This window comes from Triturus cristatus, chromosome 8, assembly GCF_964204655.1.
Source record: "Triturus cristatus chromosome 8, aTriCri1.1, whole genome shotgun sequence".
Classification (NCBI taxonomy): domain Eukaryota; kingdom Metazoa; phylum Chordata; class Amphibia; order Caudata; family Salamandridae; genus Triturus; species Triturus cristatus.
In genome coordinates this window covers 451,961,944-451,979,612 of record NC_140591.1, presented here as the reverse complement: position 1 = coordinate 451,979,612, position 17,669 = coordinate 451,961,944, and the positions used below count along the sequence as shown (strand labels likewise).

General features: G+C 44.0%; 1 protein-coding gene across 8 annotated transcripts in view; it reads left to right on the top strand.

Moving 5' to 3' along the window:
- The window catches only part of LOC146802300 (N-fatty-acyl-amino acid synthase/hydrolase PM20D1-like), a 257,866-nt gene that overhangs the window by 135,653 nt on the left and 104,544 nt on the right, over positions 1-17,669 (top strand). For all 8 annotated transcript variants that reach the window (XM_085621870.1, XM_085621866.1, XM_085621867.1 and 5 more), the window contains one exon: positions 13,671-13,836. In XM_085621870.1, the coding sequence (XP_085477996.1) occupies positions 13,671-13,836 (166 nt within the window). The remainder of the gene's footprint in view (positions 1-13,670; positions 13,837-17,669) is intronic.

The window sequence follows — 17,669 nt, the reverse complement described above, 5'->3', positions numbered from 1 at the left end:
GAAATATTGATGGATGTATTAGTAATGTATGACTGCAATGCATCGAGGGACAGATCTGTATGATTATCCCAATTTGGATAAGCACCCAGATCCGGAGTAGAGGAGAATTTAGTTTTTTCGAAGTAGCCAATCCAAAGCAGGTGGTCTGGAAAATTGTTGAATTTAAGAACAACATGTGGTTCGGGATGAGGCAGGCACGATGCAAAGCTTCTGTTCCTCGTACCTGCCACGGTTTGGAATCCCAAACCGATTTAAGATCAATAGTAGCCTTCCACAGATCATAACCTTTGATTGACAAATCATCCATAAAGGATTTGGAATATAACAATTTAGTGTGTGTCAGCCTAATTTTCGAGGCAGACTCAGCCGCCACTTTAAAATAAAATGAGGCAGGATTTGAAACCCTAAAATCAGAAAAATATGTGAATTTGTTCACCAATGTGGGGGAGCTGCCTAGCATTGGCGTTGGACAATGTTCCCATTGGGTAAAATTTACAAAATTTCGAAACTTATTGGCTTTATGTAGGAAATGATTGCCATAATGTTGATAGCAAAACTGCTCACCATAATTAGCAGTATCTAAATACAAATCCTCAGCATCAAATGCGGCATAATATTTCAAATCAGAAAACAGTGCCTCTATGGCCTGAACGTCCCAATCATCAGAACGGATGTTTTGTTTAACTACATCACCCATAGAAACACGAAATACATTTGGTACATTGATAACCTCAGTGGGTCCATGAATTTGAAATTTAACAGCATCCCACGCAATCCCATCTAACACTGGCCAGGCAGTAATATTCACAAAAGTCTGGTCCCTCTTCATGATGTGTGATGAGGAGTGGGGGGCCAAAGTTCCATCAATTAGTCTAATTGTAGATCTTTCTTTAAGGTAGTGTCCATTCACAAGACGAAAAAATACCACTACAAATCCAATGGACATGAACAGAAAAATACATATGAGCATCAGCCAGAAGTAAGTCCAAGGGGGAATTAAAAAATTTTGTTTTAACCAAACAGCAAAAATAGAAACCTTTGACGGGGCATTGGAAGTCATTGAGATAATGTCAAAGGAGAAACGGGACTGGGTAACTGCGGTTGATTGTAAAACAGGCAATGTTACATCTGCAGGATAAGCATACTAAGTATCTTTAGGTGGACCACCAGCCGGTGGTAGTATCAAAGGATCAGTAACCGTATGCATCTCGATGGCAATATCAGACATGGTGGTAGATGCCGGACCCAAAACAGAATTTCTCAGCATCGCAGGGCAAGAAACCGCTGGAGTCATACTAAGAAGAATCGGCCACTCGCTGTAGTTTGACATTGTCAATGGAGAAGTACCTGTTATCCTTGCAACCAGGAAGTGGAGGTAAAATGACTGTTCTTGTACCCTGCACGCCAAGCACTGGAAGTGGGGCTCGATAAGAGGGGCCGAACTTCTTCTTGTTCTCCACCTTCTCACGGACCAGGTCACCAACTCGAGGTAGCCAGCCGACTACCGGAATTTGAAGCGCAGCATCAGATGTGGAGGGCATATGTTCCTTTGCGAGACTGTCTCTGGCTTCTTGTAGAGTCTGCAATACAGCACAGTGATCATCTACGTCAAAGGGTGCTGCAGGCGCCGCCATGTCTAGACCGTCAAGGTCCGGGACAAACATTTTTATGCCAAAGAGCATCATGTATGGGGTCCGCCCACCCAGAGACCTTCTAGGGAGATTATTAAGTGCACGTTGGACGTCATACAAATGGGCTAACCAGTTCCGGCCAGTGCCTAAAACCCTAGCTGTCAAGGATTGCTTTAAGCCACGGTTTATTCGCTCCACCACACTATTACCCTCCGGTCGGTAGGGAGACGAAAGTTTTACTTGGACCCCCACATTTTTCTTGTAAAAGATGATTTTTTTTTTTGTAAAAGATGTCCCCCACATTTTTCATGGCTTCTTTGTACGCCTTAGAGGCGAACGCAGGGCCCTGATCAGAATGAAAGGTACCACATGCAAAACTTCCCACAAAGACACTCAAATCCCTGATGACGGTACGGGCATCAGCACTCCTTTGTGGCCATACCCACAGAAAACGTGTGCACAAATCCACTGCAACTAAGATATACTTGTACGCAGTATCAGAGGAGAAAGGACCGCAGTGATCCAAATAAACACACCCCAAGTGGTTTATTGGATATGTACAACTGAGTTTGCGGTGGACGCGCAGCAGTTGAAGGTTTAATCTGCTGGCAAATGTCACAATCGAGAACATAAGTGCGAGCCTGTTTATATAACCCGCGCCACCAGTAATGTTGTTGTTACAGAGAAACAGTAGCTGCAACGCCAGCGTGGGCATAGGCCATACCCTTGTGAGCTGCTGTTATCAAGGATGGTCTGCAGTCCGCGTTGGGAATCAATCTGTCACCAACGTCGTTAATTCTCACTAATGGGACGTTATCAGGACTTAAGTGATAATGGTAACGAGAAAGGCAACCTCTCGGGTAATTACTTCCCTTCTCTGTAGCAGCAATAGCTGCCAAGATGTCATCATTGATCTTTGCTTTGGATCTTGTAACTTCTGCTACTAGATATGTCGCCACTGCTGTTTTCGCTGCTTCGTCAGCTAAGCTGTTGCCTACAGCGTGGACACCAACTCGCTGGTGCCCAAGAGTGTGAATTACATTCACGAGAGGCAGATGTTCTTTAAGTTCTGCCACTCGAACCCAAAGCATTTTCTGCTTAATTGTGCTACCTTTGGAATCACGATATTCATTTTGAGACCAAAAGAACAGATTGTCGTTGAAGGATTGAACACAGTAAAATGAGTCACTTACTATAAGAGTAGTGACCCGAGGATCAGCAAATTCCAGTGCAAGCACCAGAGCATGAAGCTCCGCCAACTGCGCGGTACAATCACCCAATGACTGCGTATGCACGACATCAGATTGGAATTCACCATTTACGAAAGTACCCGCCACAATTGCACAGGCTGCTGAATAGGCATGTTTTGATCCAGTCGCCGGTTGCGCCGAACCGTCAGTGTAAATGACACAATGGTAATCTTCGAGCGGGCGCAAAGACAGAGGAGCAGGATGAATGAATTCATACTGTAAATACTCCTGAGTCTGTAATGAGGCATCAAAGATATAGGTGACATCGGGCGATGTCAAGAAAGTGGCCCATTGTATCCAACGTGGATGCAAAGCTTTAGAATTGGGTACACTTGCTTTCGCCACTGCCTCTAGGGCAGGATACGGTGTGACCACCAACATGCGTTTTCCTTGCGACAGCGCTCGTTCTTTAAGAATCGCCATCTGCACCGCAGTCAAAACTTTTTCGACAGAGGAAAAGCGCAGTTCAGCCGAAGTGTACAGGTGTGATTTGTATGCAATGGGGAAGGTGTCGCCCTCATTGAATGTCAAGTACGTGAAACCCACTGCGCCTGGCACGATTCTGATTACCAGGTTAGTGCGGTTATCACGTGTCAGTAAGTATTTTGAAGCAAGAAGATCAGCTTGCAAAGATTGCAAAATTGCTGAATGCTCTGGCAGCCAGCTCGTTTTGGAAAAAGTAGGTTGTGCATAATCGGGAATGTACATATGACCGAAATTCACAAAGCCCAGCAAAGACTGTAATTTTTTCAGTGTTGTTGAAGCACGCAAGCATGCGCACTTCTCCAGAAAGTGAGGAGCCAATCCTCGACCCTCATTGTTGAGCTCGTAGCCCAAAAACAACACTGTATACTCTGCAATGTGAGACTTCGCAAAATTGAATTTGTAACCAAAGTCTGCAAACATAACAATAATGTGATCAACGCGACACAGATGCGGCCACAACTCGTCGTCCGTGAGATAGATATCATCAACATACGAGTACGCATCAGGGTCTATGCTCTCTAACAGAGAGACAACACGAGCGGCAAAGACGCCAGGGCTGTTTTTGTAGCCCATGGCTAATCTCTTAAACTGTTTTTGTTTGCCGCCTGAAGTAAACGCTGTCCACTGACTACTAATAGAGGACAGGTTATGGCTGTAAAAGCCATTGGATATGTCAAGTGTGGTTTTAAACCTTTTACGCACAAGACTATCAACGAGGGCAGAACTGTGGGTATTCTGTACCGCGCACGTCCGGCAATGAGAGTTTAAATGCCGTTAATCCAAAACTAGGCGGTACGACCCATCAGGCTTTGTTACAGTGAATAAAGGATTATTCATTGGTGACACACATGTTTCAATAACACCTTGATATTCCAATTGTTCAAGGATGTCCGCGACGTGGGGTCTAGCTTCACAACGCGTGGGATATTGGGGCTGGGGCTGGGGCATAGATCGTAATGGAATCTCATGGCTGGGGGACAATTTATCCCAGCCTACTTGAGTACGATACAAAGCCGGAGCAAGCACCTGAGCCCACTCCTCTGCAAACTTTTTAGCGTGTTCCTTTGGCACTGTGTGCGCAAAGGAAGGGAGGATTACCTCCTCCCCTCTAGGAGCATATAAAATGAAAGCTGGGGGCCAGTCTGCCTCCGCCAAAAGAATGTCATAGGAAGAGGTCAGATTATCCCCAAAAATCCCTTGAATAGTACGTTGTATGTCACCTTCAATTAAGACGACTATATCATATAGTCTGTCAGGGGGAGCCACTCTAGTGTCAGCAGTTTCTACAGTAATGAATGTGTCAGTTGCTGTCGCCTCCAGATATGGACGTAGTGCTTGCCGCACTACTGTAACCTCCGCTGCGCTGTCGAGCAGTGGCATATCTCGCTGTTAGAGCAGCAACCTTCTTCTTCTGAAACGGGGGACGTTGACGTGCAAACTCGTCTTGCTTGCCTTTACCGTCAGCCTGACGGGGTTGCTCACGTCCTTGTTGGGCACCCCAACCCTTGCCACGTTCTCCGCCACCGGACTGCGAGGCCGATGTTTCCTGTGAAGAACGTTGTTCAGCGACCTGAAATCTATCAGGTGACTCAATACTAGTGCGATCGCACATATCGTATGTGTGTTCACTAGTCGGCTGCACGGGAGACGCAGGACGAGACCCCTGTTTCTGTTGCTGCTTTCCCTGTTTCTTTGTCCACCAATTCTGTTTTGGAAAAGTTGGACGATCGTCTTTAACAGACGAGCTCACCTTAGTTTGTTGGATTAAGTCAGGAATGACAATAGTTGGTTTAACCCCTAAACTACTACGGCCAATAGTTCTATAAGCCTCCGCAATAATTTTAGGCAACTCTTTTGGCTTATCGAGCTCATCGACGCGGGCTAGGCCATTAGCCACTTGGAATTGTACCGCATCTCTCTTGAGATTACCAAGGACGAGAGAGGCAACTACGTCGAACACTCCGACAAGCCGCATTCCCAACTCTACAGCTGCCTCCGGGCCGTGGTTATCTTGAACACGTTTAATGATGGAGGGAAGCACAGCCATAGACGGAGTGCCAAAGCACTTCGAATAGACCACGGCAAAAACCTTACCCCAGTTGTCACAATCGGACACTTCTGGGACTAAGTCTTTCGGCAAACTAATGGTGAGGATCCTGTGTTTCTCCACAGCGGTCGAGTGTGGAAAAACTGCCTCCAGTTGGTCAAATTTCTAGGCAAGCCAATAAGGTAAATCATCCTTATTCTAGGTGCGCTTGCCCATCACCGAATTAACTATGACTGGGCTAATAACAACCGCAGGATGACCAGCTGGTAGTCCCGCAACAGCAGGTGCCCCCACCTGCACGTTGCGTGAGACGTATTGCACCAAAGCCCTATATACTGAAATGAGGGTTGTATGGAGCGTACGCAACTCATCCACCGCAAGAGTCAAATAGCGGGGGTGAGGCGTAAATCCGGCCAGCACCGGCCATGTGGCCCCTGGAATTGACAAAGGGCCGAGTCTAGCCGGTGCAACCGCATGGGGAAGGGCGCCATTAAACCAAATGCAATGCTGCCAGGCTGAAAGGGGAATCTCTAGCATCCTGTATGGCGTATAATTTGCTGGGACCCGCGTGTGAGTAAACGAGTGAAACGTCTTATCATCGGCATTCACTGCTGGCAGCGTCACCCAAGAGTAAAACAACTCATAAGGGTAGGAGCCATCTGCACTCACCACAAAAATAACGACCATCCCATCGTCCGGTACCCCATACTGCTCAAATGACATCGCAGAGGTGCATGGCTATGTGCTGCAATTTCGACCGCCATAAGGACACAGAGAAAAACAACAATGGATTTTACAGTAGCACAAGGGTTCATAAATATAAGAAACCTTTTTAATTAACAAGCTTGAAAGAACCTATTAGGCTAGCAATAGGTAGGTAAAATCCGTCACTCCCGTTATCCGGAAACAAGAGTGAGGGAGTCGTGGACTAATATAAGCACTACTAAGGCGTTTCAAATCAAAAGACCAAACGTTAGGTGCGCCATGTTGCAGGGATTCTGCTCATGCACAGAACTATGCGCAGGAAACCAGGACCTCAGTGAATTGTGGTGTACCAAAAACTCACCTCAGAACCCCTATCCGACCTGCATCAGTGTCCCATTCGTTATCCGTATTCTATCTGAGGTCCCAATGTATAGACAACCCAGAACAAGCGACTTAGAGTACTCTCAGGAATGGTGGGAATCAGAAATAACTGTTCGTAATTATTCTCATATCAGTCCACAACAAGAGTAATCGGAGACACGGTAAAGTTTAAAAGGTTTATTTTATAAACTACGTGTCCTAAGATGCAGTACTTTCGCTAACATAAGCAGACAAATGATTAAAATCAAAACCATCAGCATTGTTACAATACCATAGAAAATGAAAGGAGAAATCATAGTATAAATGACAGTGGAATACAGCAACCTTCCTTTCGCTAGTAAACTAGTATTATTATACTAATAGAAGGTCTCTAGGCTTGAATGGGGAACCCCATACCGTAAAGATCAGCTTAGTTGAATCACATCACAGGATCAGGTGTGCTCTGCTCCTGGGAACGCTCTTCTTCAGAATGTGTGTAAAGCATGCAGACTGCAATATTAAAAGCACTCGACTTTCAGGTATTTGCAGCTGTGTGCGTGTTATGGCTAAATAGTGGGCCGATCAACCTGAACTCAAAAACATGCATTGTCTGGCGACCCAGACTGTTTCTTTACACAATGTTCAGACCAAGGTCGCAGCGCACGTCTAGGGATGTGAACAACAGACAGTTCTCATGTGAAGAAAAAGGCGAGCAAGCGGTTTTCAAATGATAACATGTATTTGCAGTGTCGTGTGCAAAAGCAGCAAAAGTGGCAAGATGGCTTTCTAACATCTAACACGCTTATGCCAACATAGCAATGTATGTATCTAAATCGCAGCCCTCACTACACTCTTTCAGTTGCACCATGTGTGTAAATAATGAACCATGAATGAGGAGTGGCAACAGTAGCATGAGCAGTAACCAATGCTGACCCACTGAAGTGGGACTGCAAGAGCCAGTGTGAAAATGTATTAGTTGGATACATGATCAGCCCAAGTGAGGAGAACAGGGTTTGGATTCAGATCAGAGAAATTTAAAAGTCGCCTCCTGCAATAATGTATGTGTGTGTCTGTTTAACATTGTGCTCCTTCCTAATAAACAATATCACTTCCTGGAAGCTATGCTTGGTGCTAAGGGCCCCCAAATGAGTATGCTTGACTCCATCAAAAGGGTTTTATCTCTGGCACAAGTGTGCCATTCAGGTCATAAAAGTGCCAATGGCATAATATTTGTCATCCTTGATTATTTTGGACATTCATGATCTAGTCGTGGCATACTGGCAGGCATCATTGACACGAGTATGACTGGCCTACTTTTAGCCAGCTTTGACATGATGGGGGCCACCCCTAACATATTAATGGCCCTTACTGATATATAGTGGGCATCCTGGCTGTTATGGTGTTCAGCTTTGTCACAATTGAGGCTCTGGTGCAATGGTAGGCATTATTGGAGCAATAGGGGCAAACTTGACGTATAATGAGCATCTATGGCCCATGATTGTAATATCTGGCCATTCAAGGCAGAATCTGCCCATGAGAGGCATTTGTACATGTATGTGCTCAATGAAAATGACAAACTGATGTTTGGGGTCTGCGTATTTCCTAAAAATGAAAACGGATATTTGAAGGCAAAACTTGGTTTTTTTTCAGAAAAGGCTTTTCTTCTGAAATATTCAGTTTGTTTGCCCAAAATTGAAAGTGATATTTGATAGAAAAATTTGTATTTTCATGAAAGGATGTGCTGACATAAACAAAACGTTCAATTCCAAAACACATTTAAAGTTGAAAGTAGAATAATAATCTAACCTGAATTGGTGAGACAAAAGGCTGTGGTTTCCTTTGTGCCAGAAGGCATGTGATGATTTAAATGTTACTTCATTAGTCACATGAAGGCATTTAATATTGATAACTGTTTCCTGGTATTTCTGCTGGTAACTATGCCTGGACTTCTTGTGGGTCACTACTGATAATCCTCCTTAGTGTGGTCATAGTGTCATGTTTACTTATGTTGTCACTATTTTATAGAGACAACATTTGCTAGTAGCTCAGGAGCACTTTCCTTGAGCAGAAGTAGCTTCTACTTACAGAAAAGATTGGGGACCCCTTATGTAACACATTTATATTTCCAATCCTATTAATTGCATTTCAGATGTTCATGGGCACAAAGTCAGAAATATGGCCGACCTAACTAGAAGAAGTGCAGGTTGCAAGTTGGTCACCATGCTCACTGCAAGCAAGCATTAAAAAAAAAACAATATGCAGTTCTATATAGCGCGAACTAGACCCAAAGGTATCAGAGCACTTTACATGAGCACCAGTTGTGTTACAGATGGACACATTCATGGCTCTCTGGCTAGAGGCTAAGAACCCATGGTGCTCCTTCAGACCACACTGCTCACTGCCGCATACTCAGGGCACCCAGTGATAGAGGTAAGTTTAGACCTGCATGACTCCCTAGCTGGGTTTCTGGGCCCAGGGTGCTCCCCTCCAGCACTCCGCTCCGAGCTTTATAGGTGTCTGAGTAGGCTGTAAAGGCTCAGGATGCCAACTCCCAGCATCATGTTCATGCTGGCTGGCTTCCTGGCGTGAGCCTCAGGGCCTGTGGTGCGTCCCCTGTCCCTCTGTGGTAATGCTGTTCCGAATGATGGAGTCTCTCTAGAACCAGATTTTGCAATGTAGTGCTTTTTGGACTTAAATGTTCCCTGCATGGTCTAAGTGGGTATACTCTTGCCCTGGGTAATCCGACTGCATGCAGAATTAGGATCCTGATGTTTTTCCTGTTCCAGCTAACATGGTAAACTAGCACAGTTCAGGCTTGTGCATGATCATGCCAAGGTGCCAAACCTGATGCCATGTTAAATGTCTATTTCATCTGTGTAATGGAACATAGCACCATTGCTTTTGTTGTTTTTTGTGGAGAAAGCTTGTGTTTCAGTACTTCAGACACTTTTTGGTGTTTCATCGTTAACATAAACATGTCTGGCATATTTGTAGAGTGCATGGTCGCCCGAGTATCTCTCTTGACTCTTCTGACCGATAATGGATGTCGGCTGTTACCCAACTCAGTAGTTTTCATTTTATCCACCTGAGAAGGATGAAATGGTAAGTGCATCTGCCACTATTTGAACCTGTGGCCAGCCCCTGATACCCTCACAGGGGATTAGCCACTCTATACAAATCTGATGATTGATTGGTGTCAAACACAGATCCCTGGAGTGGGCTCTTTAACCCATTAAGCCACAGAAGCCAGCTATCATATTACCTATTTATTGTAACCCTCAGTTTCATTGTTTTATTATGTAACAAATAACTTGTGTTTTATGCGGCACTCCCAGGAGGAGTTGTTGCCATTTTCAGCTCTGTAAACAGCAAGTGTTCCATAGTGAACTCATTGATGCATGTCTTATCATTCGCAGAAAGAGGAAAGGGTGAGATATACCTTCTGGAATTCAGACACATACCGCAGGTTACACGCAGATCACAGTAGTAGCCCAGTACTGGTAATCACACATATGTGGTGATCATCTGCATTAATTTTGAAAGACAGATAGAATGTGATACCAGAATGCAACATGTCATGCCTTGTGTTATGAATCTCGTGAATGGCAAAGCACTATTGTTCTAATTATGAATGGCCGCCTGGAGAGGCAATAATTATCGAACAAGTCCGATACCCTGCGGATCAGAATTTAAAAGTGTATGAAATTGTATTATTTGGTGTAGGTGACTACCCACCTCAAGGAATAATCACAACCTTTTACACAACCTTTGACGGAGTGAAACCTTAAAATCACTATTTACCCTTCCCACAACCCCCTAGTAAATATCCACTATGGCACAGTGCAGATATGCCTAACGTACGACAATACGTAAAGTATTTATGCAATACCAAAACAGTGATAGTCAGAATGTAAAACCATACAAATCCCAAACCGAATTAAAAAAATAGAATACAAATTAATAAAATGACTCTAGCAAAGTGCCTCTTTTTGACATGGTCACCCCCACTTTTGCCTGGTATTTGATATGATTTTAACCGGATGTGTACTTGGTTCCCACTAACCAGGTCCCCCCTACCAGATCTCTTTCCCAAAACTGTACAATTGGTCCCCAAGTCCTCAGGAGGCCGAGTCCACTTTGGGTTCACCCCTCGTGAACTCCCTGACGTCGCATGCAGCCTCTGTTTGCAGGCCCCCTCCAACACGAGTGCTAATGGACTAAGAAACCCCACATCTCAAACACCTCTGTTCTTGCACTTGGAGACTTGGACCACCGGTGTCCCGACGTCTCCTAGCATCGCAAGACTTGAACCCTCCTCTTGGGTCAACCCGACTGGTCTTCCAATCAAAACTTGCAGCCTCTTTTCATGAGGACCGATCCCCATTTGCTCATGTTGGGCACCCAACGCTGTATTGCACCACTGCACCCGGCCGCCCCAGTGCCGCTGGAGTTGACCTGCTGGTGCTGCCTTGGACCTTGCCCGATACTCACCTTAAGTCCCGGAGATTGGTCTTGTAAGTGGCTCTACTGTACCTGGATGCTGTACTTATTTTTCCTCCAATAGGATAACATTGCAGCTTCTGAAAAGTGTTGAATTTAAAATGCTTAATATTTAACTTGCAAAACTGACTTACCTGCTCGTATTGATTCTGGTCCCTATACACATACAAAGATGCATGTTATTTTTATAAATTGGTGGGGGATCTGCTTATTGAGTCGTGTGAATAGTTTGTTTATCGGTAGAAACTGGAAAACAGGAGTTTGCTGAATTTTTGCATCCCTGAGATCAATCAGTATAAGTGCAGCCCTTACCCCCAAGAGCTTTCCAGTCATTGGGGCTTCTACTATGACACATGCAAGTAATTGTTATGCCCTAGTGACCTTCCACATGGTCTCAGGACAACCAGGAACTACTTCCACCCCTGTTTCTAAAGCAGGGCTCTCCTCACATGGCTGCTATTCACTGTTACTGCATGTTGGTGTGTAGTGGCCAGAGGATTTGCAGCTGAATATGAATAGTTTCTCAGTTCAGGACATGTGCCAACTCCAGGGTGCTATTTTTGATTTTCTTTATTCATTTTTTATTGACCATGATAATATGCATTAACAAAAGCAGTGTATGCCATAAGAATCATGCCTGCTAGTATCATGTATCTAGCATACATGTAATGCGCCCAAACGAGTTCGTCCTAGTTCCACTAACCAGTGAGAATGAAGAGAAACTAAAAGTTAACAAAACCAGTATCCTCTTCACTCCCCCCACACCCCAGCAAGCAAGCATTGTATGTAATCAAAAGGCGGGGTAAACACTTAATATTTGTTTTATGAAGTAATCCACAGTATATGAAGCAGCCATCTTAAGGGGTTTGAATATTAAATTTACCTTCAACGGGTAGCAAGATTGTTGTCCCATGTGTCCAACGGGGAGTCCTTATCATGTCTGCAGCGTAGGGCCATTAGTGTGGTCAGCTCCGCCCATGCCCAATCTACTCGCAATGGGTCCTCTTGAGTTTCCAATGCGTTGCTATTGTTTTGCTGCTATCAAGGCCATGTCAAAAGGATGCTATGCTTCTTCATTGAGAGCAGGGCAACGTTTTGGATCTGAAAGCCCACATATCCGGATTGTGGAAACAAAAATCACTGTGCATGCGGGTACTTACTGAATTGATGTCCACCCATCGCTCCACTTGTTAGGTGTAGATCGTGGTGGTGTGACGAGCATGTCCATATCAGCTGCAGCCTATATTCAAAATGATTAGGGGTCAAAGCATGAACATCTACGTTGCGTATGTGCAGGCACAGAAGTTCATGCCTTGGTTTTTGGGGAAACCAGGCTGCTTTTAGCACATACATTAATGCTGAACATCTATGAGTTGGTGTATTCACTCAGAAAATGAAGAAGCTCGTACTGCTCCATGTTTACTAGTCTATGCAATATCAGAAGAATGTCAGTGCAGTTTAAGCATAAACAGGTGTAAGAACCTATTCTGAGTCTGTGCAGTGAAGTAGGATGTGTGCATGATGCAGCCAGATGATCACTGAGTTCAACTTTCATTCCTACTGCCTCAGTGTCGAAATGAAGCTTGAAATGTATGATGACAAAGCAAGGCTCGCCACTTGGCAACGTCGCCTGTACAAAACACGCTGACTACAAGGAATGGAAACACATTGCACTGTGCTCATTAATTCTTTCCTGCTCAATAGAAAATGCCCTGGAACTAGACACACTGCACAGAACACAAAGTTAAAGTGCCTTGAGCAGTTCTCACACACACTTGGCAGCTACACAGTCCCAGCACTGCTTTCAAAGAAACAAAGCCCACCCACATGAGTGGTAAAAACCAGTGCTAAGAGGTCCTTGTGCTGGCTTTCAATTACACCTCAATCCACAGACACTACGTCAACAGTGTACAATAGATTTCATACCCTGTGTGAACTGCACTTGAGAGCGACTCTAAACATCCTGCAGTTCATGAAATGGCTTTATTACGTCAGCTGCTTCAAATAACAGCACAGTTTTTTGTCACCAAAGTCGTTATAGCTAACAGTAGTAATATCCTAGCAGTTTTCTACCCTATGACCAGGTACAGCAAAAATAGGCCTAGATCCATCAGTAATAATATATTTATTAGTCCCGCTTTTTCTTGGTATGTAGAGCCACAGAACAGGACATTGTGACACTGGCGTACAATGACCTAGTAGAGAGTACACCACAGTTTACATACATTTAATGTCAGAGTTGAAAATCTTTATAAAGTAGATCTTTCCTGTTTTAATGAAATGCCACCAAATCTCCATTCATGCGCATACTGATCATGAATTGGGACTGGACTGCTGAAAAGAGGTATCTGATTACTGACAATTTAGACTGGCAGAGAGGTGAGATAATGAAAGTTACATGGAAGAACAAATTTATGGAAAGGGTGTGAACCAGTGAGTTTCGAGAAGGAAGAACTAGTAATAATTTACAAAAGGAATGAACGGGGAAAAAAAGGGCATTTCGCTCTAAGCATTGAAAAGACCATAATCTCAGCAATTTTGTTTGGACCAAAAAGTGTAAACCCTGATAACTTAAAAAAAAAAAAAGATTTTTTAATAGTTTTTGAAAGCACTGAAAAAAACTCCACTGGAATTCATAACAAATAGATATTGAAAAAAGGAAAACCTATTCACCTTGTTTTCTTTCTCTAGGTAATTGACATTGTGAAGCACGTCATCAGTGATGACAGAGTGAAAATTACTATTAAGAATGCCTTCGAACCTCTTCCCGTCAGTCCCTATGATGAAACGTCTTTTGGATATCAAATTGTAGGGCGGACCATTCGTGATGTATTCTCTGACATCACCTTCGCTCCAGGTAAGTTCAGACACATTCCACTTATTACTTTGCTCACAATCGGTTACCGCATCTGATACAAGGCCTATCACCCCTTCTTACTACCACTCAAGATAAACAAAGCAGATCACATCCATCATCTCTTCCCCCCCGAACCCACAGTTGCTGCTGATTTATCAGTGCAGATTAACCCAGGCATTGTAGGTGACTGAGGCAAAGAATGCTGGGATTTGGCTCTAGCCAGATATTTGATTTTGGCTAATCTATAGGTCATGTCTGAAGATGAGCAAGGACAAAGCTATGTCAGGACTTTGCCACCCTCTCTGACTCTACTCCCCCTAATTTCCTTTTGCAGCAGCAGTCTGACAGATGTTTGGGAACGGCTGTCACACAGTATCACACAAATCAAATTAAGAATCTGTATTTAGGGATTACTCTGGAAATTTAGTTTCAAATAAATGCAAAACAAAAAAATAGTAAAATATTTATGGCAGTGACAGCCAGGCTGACTGACAAAACTGTCCTGGCAGCCTCCAGCCTTAGGTGAAGGGTCATCATGGGACCTCTCTCATCTGACATTTATATGTTTAGCTCAACTGCAAAGGATAGATATTATTCAAACAATTATTTGCAATTACGTTGATTATGTTTTAGGCTGGCACCCCGTCTGATACTTCCAGTAAATAGAAATAAAACCATTTGTGGCACTACATTCAGATTGCAACATTATAGCACTTACGACCTGCAAAAATTAGAGCCACTGAGAATCACTTGGAGTTCAGAAGAAGAGTTGGTTATTCCTAATGTGTGGCAGAAAATCTATATGATCTAATTCACAAAGACAAGCCCTCGCTGGCTTCAGACTGATACCCGTGTATTACCCTCGGAGAGGATCAAATCAGCACAAACTCCTTACAAAATCCCCTTACTGAGATCAGGGGAGAACCAGGCATAACGGAGGGATCACTTCAAATCGCAGAGATGATTCAATCCTCCAAATCTTGCCTGTCAAACCCAAAGGACTTACCTAATAGCATAGCACCTAATGTTAAAAAGAGCAGAGTATAGAGTTGAAAACATTGGGAATAATGTGTACTGTTAATGTTACTTTTCAAAGAACAAAGATTCAACAATGTCGACAGTGAAACAGAACCCAAAGATGCTGCAGCTATTGGCACCTTCCCACACGTGACAGCCGCCTATCCTTCTTCGACAGTTGGTACATCCGAGATGACATGCTTTCCTAAAACCCTTCTCCCCCTTTACTCCTAAAGCCTCGCATGAACTGTTGACTTTGCTTTAAAAGATATGATTGTTCCTTCTCCATTTTTTCTTACCCATTCTCCATTCTCTGCATCCCCTACTCTCTGTAAGTGTAACCTACTCTGGTGCATGCCTGTCTGCTTTACTCTCAATTATTGCATTTATACAAACAGCCCACACCTCGTCCTCTAGATCATAACCTCTCCTTCCTGGAAAACATATCCCTGCATTTTAACAGTAACTCACCTCCTCTAACCATTCTATGCTTTTCACCAACCATTTTCACAAACTCAATGTAATACTCACACCTAACAGCCATTAACGTGATCTTCCACGGAGACAATAAATGCATGCAATCCTTTCCTTGAGAAAATGACTAATCCCATTAACCATCAAGAAGAACCACTGGATTAACCATTAACCTTTGAATTTAGGAGTAGCATGCTACCTGCCATAAAGTGCTTTGACGCCTCATCAGGGGAAGTAAGCACTATATAAATGTAATTGCAGTACAGTACAGTAGATGGAGGCCTTCGTAGGGGGACGTGCAAAGGGGCACCAGATTAAAGATTAAGGAGCAGTGAAGCCTTTTTCATACGAAATGCAAACTACAATCACAATCTTGAAAGTGCGCAGTGCAAGGCAACGAAGGCAACTCCAATCGACAATACATTCCTAGGCAATGATAAACTTGTCAAACATTATACTATGACAAAATAAGCAATAATTAAACGTAAGCGCAGTGTAAGAACCAAAAAGGGAGAAATGCAATAAAAAGGTTTTTTAATTTCAATTAATTGAGTTGAATAGTAGTATAAAACGATCTTCATTTATAAAAAAACATCCAATTTGCGATATTATGAAATACAATCTTTAGATCGACAATATTTTTCAATATATGAACGACATATTAAAAACACAATAAAAACCAATATTGGCAGAAATTGAATCTTCTTCACTTGTTTGAGCGCGGATGCGCCTTTGTCAGGATTGCCACAAAATTGCCTGAAAACAATAATTTTGAAAGTACATAATAGAGAGAAGGGGCAGGGCCCCTGGACAGTGGGGTTTTGGCCTCCCATCACCTCCCAAACAGTCCCACCTGCCTTCTCCCACAGTAATAAGCAACTCATCTGGAATGACTTTCCATTCCTTGGCGAAGTTTTAATTGGAGCCCATCTGTGCAGAGCATCCACACCTAAGCTGGAGACCTAATATGTGCGTGGGTTTCCACCTCAATGTGTGATAGTGTCTCCTCACTGAGTGCCCATGTGATGATTAAAAGAAAAAAAGTGTGTCACACAGCTACTGTGTGAGTTGACTGTGCTGTGATGCAGAATGTTTAATTTATTCAGCATTCCGTCCATCATTTGTTGCAGCAGCATTTATCGCCCCAAGTGGGATGGGTATGCCCAGATGTGGGTCCCTTTGCTTATGGCTGGGTCTGAACTGGGGTGACAAAATAAGCTAAAGAATGATGATGGATTCAACACAGATCTGTGTCTGGGGGTAAGTGTCTGAAAAGTTTCAGTGCTCCATCCATCATCTCTTTGTGTTTGCTTTGTTCGTGGGTCCCTTGCTCACTTAGCCACTAAATTCAAGCTAGCCTGGCTGATGAGGGGGTTAGCCTAAAACCGGACCCAGGATGCTTGTTTCGGGACCGGGGTAGGCCTGGCTTGGCAGTTCGGGCTGGACTGTTCCCATGAGGGACAGTTCAAGACTGATTTGCATATGGCTGTGTCTGAACTGGGCTGGCAAAGTGAGCTAAAGAACGATGATGGATTCAACCCAGATCTGTGACTGGGGTGAGTGTCTGAAAAGTTTCAGCGCTCTGTCCATCATCTCCTTGTGTTTGCTTGGTTCGCCCTAAGTTGGCAGGGTATACCCAGACGTGGGTCCCTTGCTCACTTTGCCACTGGATTCAAGCTATCCTGGCTGATGAGGGGTGATACCCCAAAACCGGTCCCGGTATGCTTGTTTCCAGTCCAGGGAGGGAGGACATAGCTTAGCAGTTCGGACTGGACTGTTCCCATGAAGAGCAGGGTCAAGACTAATTTGCATATGGGTCCAAACTGGGGTGGCGTAGTGAGCAAAAGAACGATGGATTTAACACAGATCTCTTGACTGGGGGTGAATGTTTGATCTATTCAGGATTCCATCCATCACTTGTTGCTGCAGCATTGCTCCCACCGTTGCAACAAGGCAACTTCCTTGCCACACTAGATCTCAAGGACGCTTACTTCCACATTCCCATACATCCTGCTCACAGGAAGTATCTAAGGTTCGCAGTGGACGGACAACACTATCAGTTCAAAGTCCTTCCATTCAGAGTCACCACCGCACCCAGAGTATTCACAAAATGTCTTGCGGTGGTAGCAGCACATTTGAGAAGACAACAGATCCATGTCTTCACATATCTGGACGACTGGAGTTTGTGAAAATTTTGCGCGCCAAAATAGTTTGAAATGGAAGTTTTGAACCGGAGCGCAAAAGTTGCATCCGAACCCAATGGCGGAAAAAAACAATCTAAGGATGGAGTTGATGCCCATGCGCACTATCGTCCAAGGGAGGAGTCACCTATCTCGTGACTA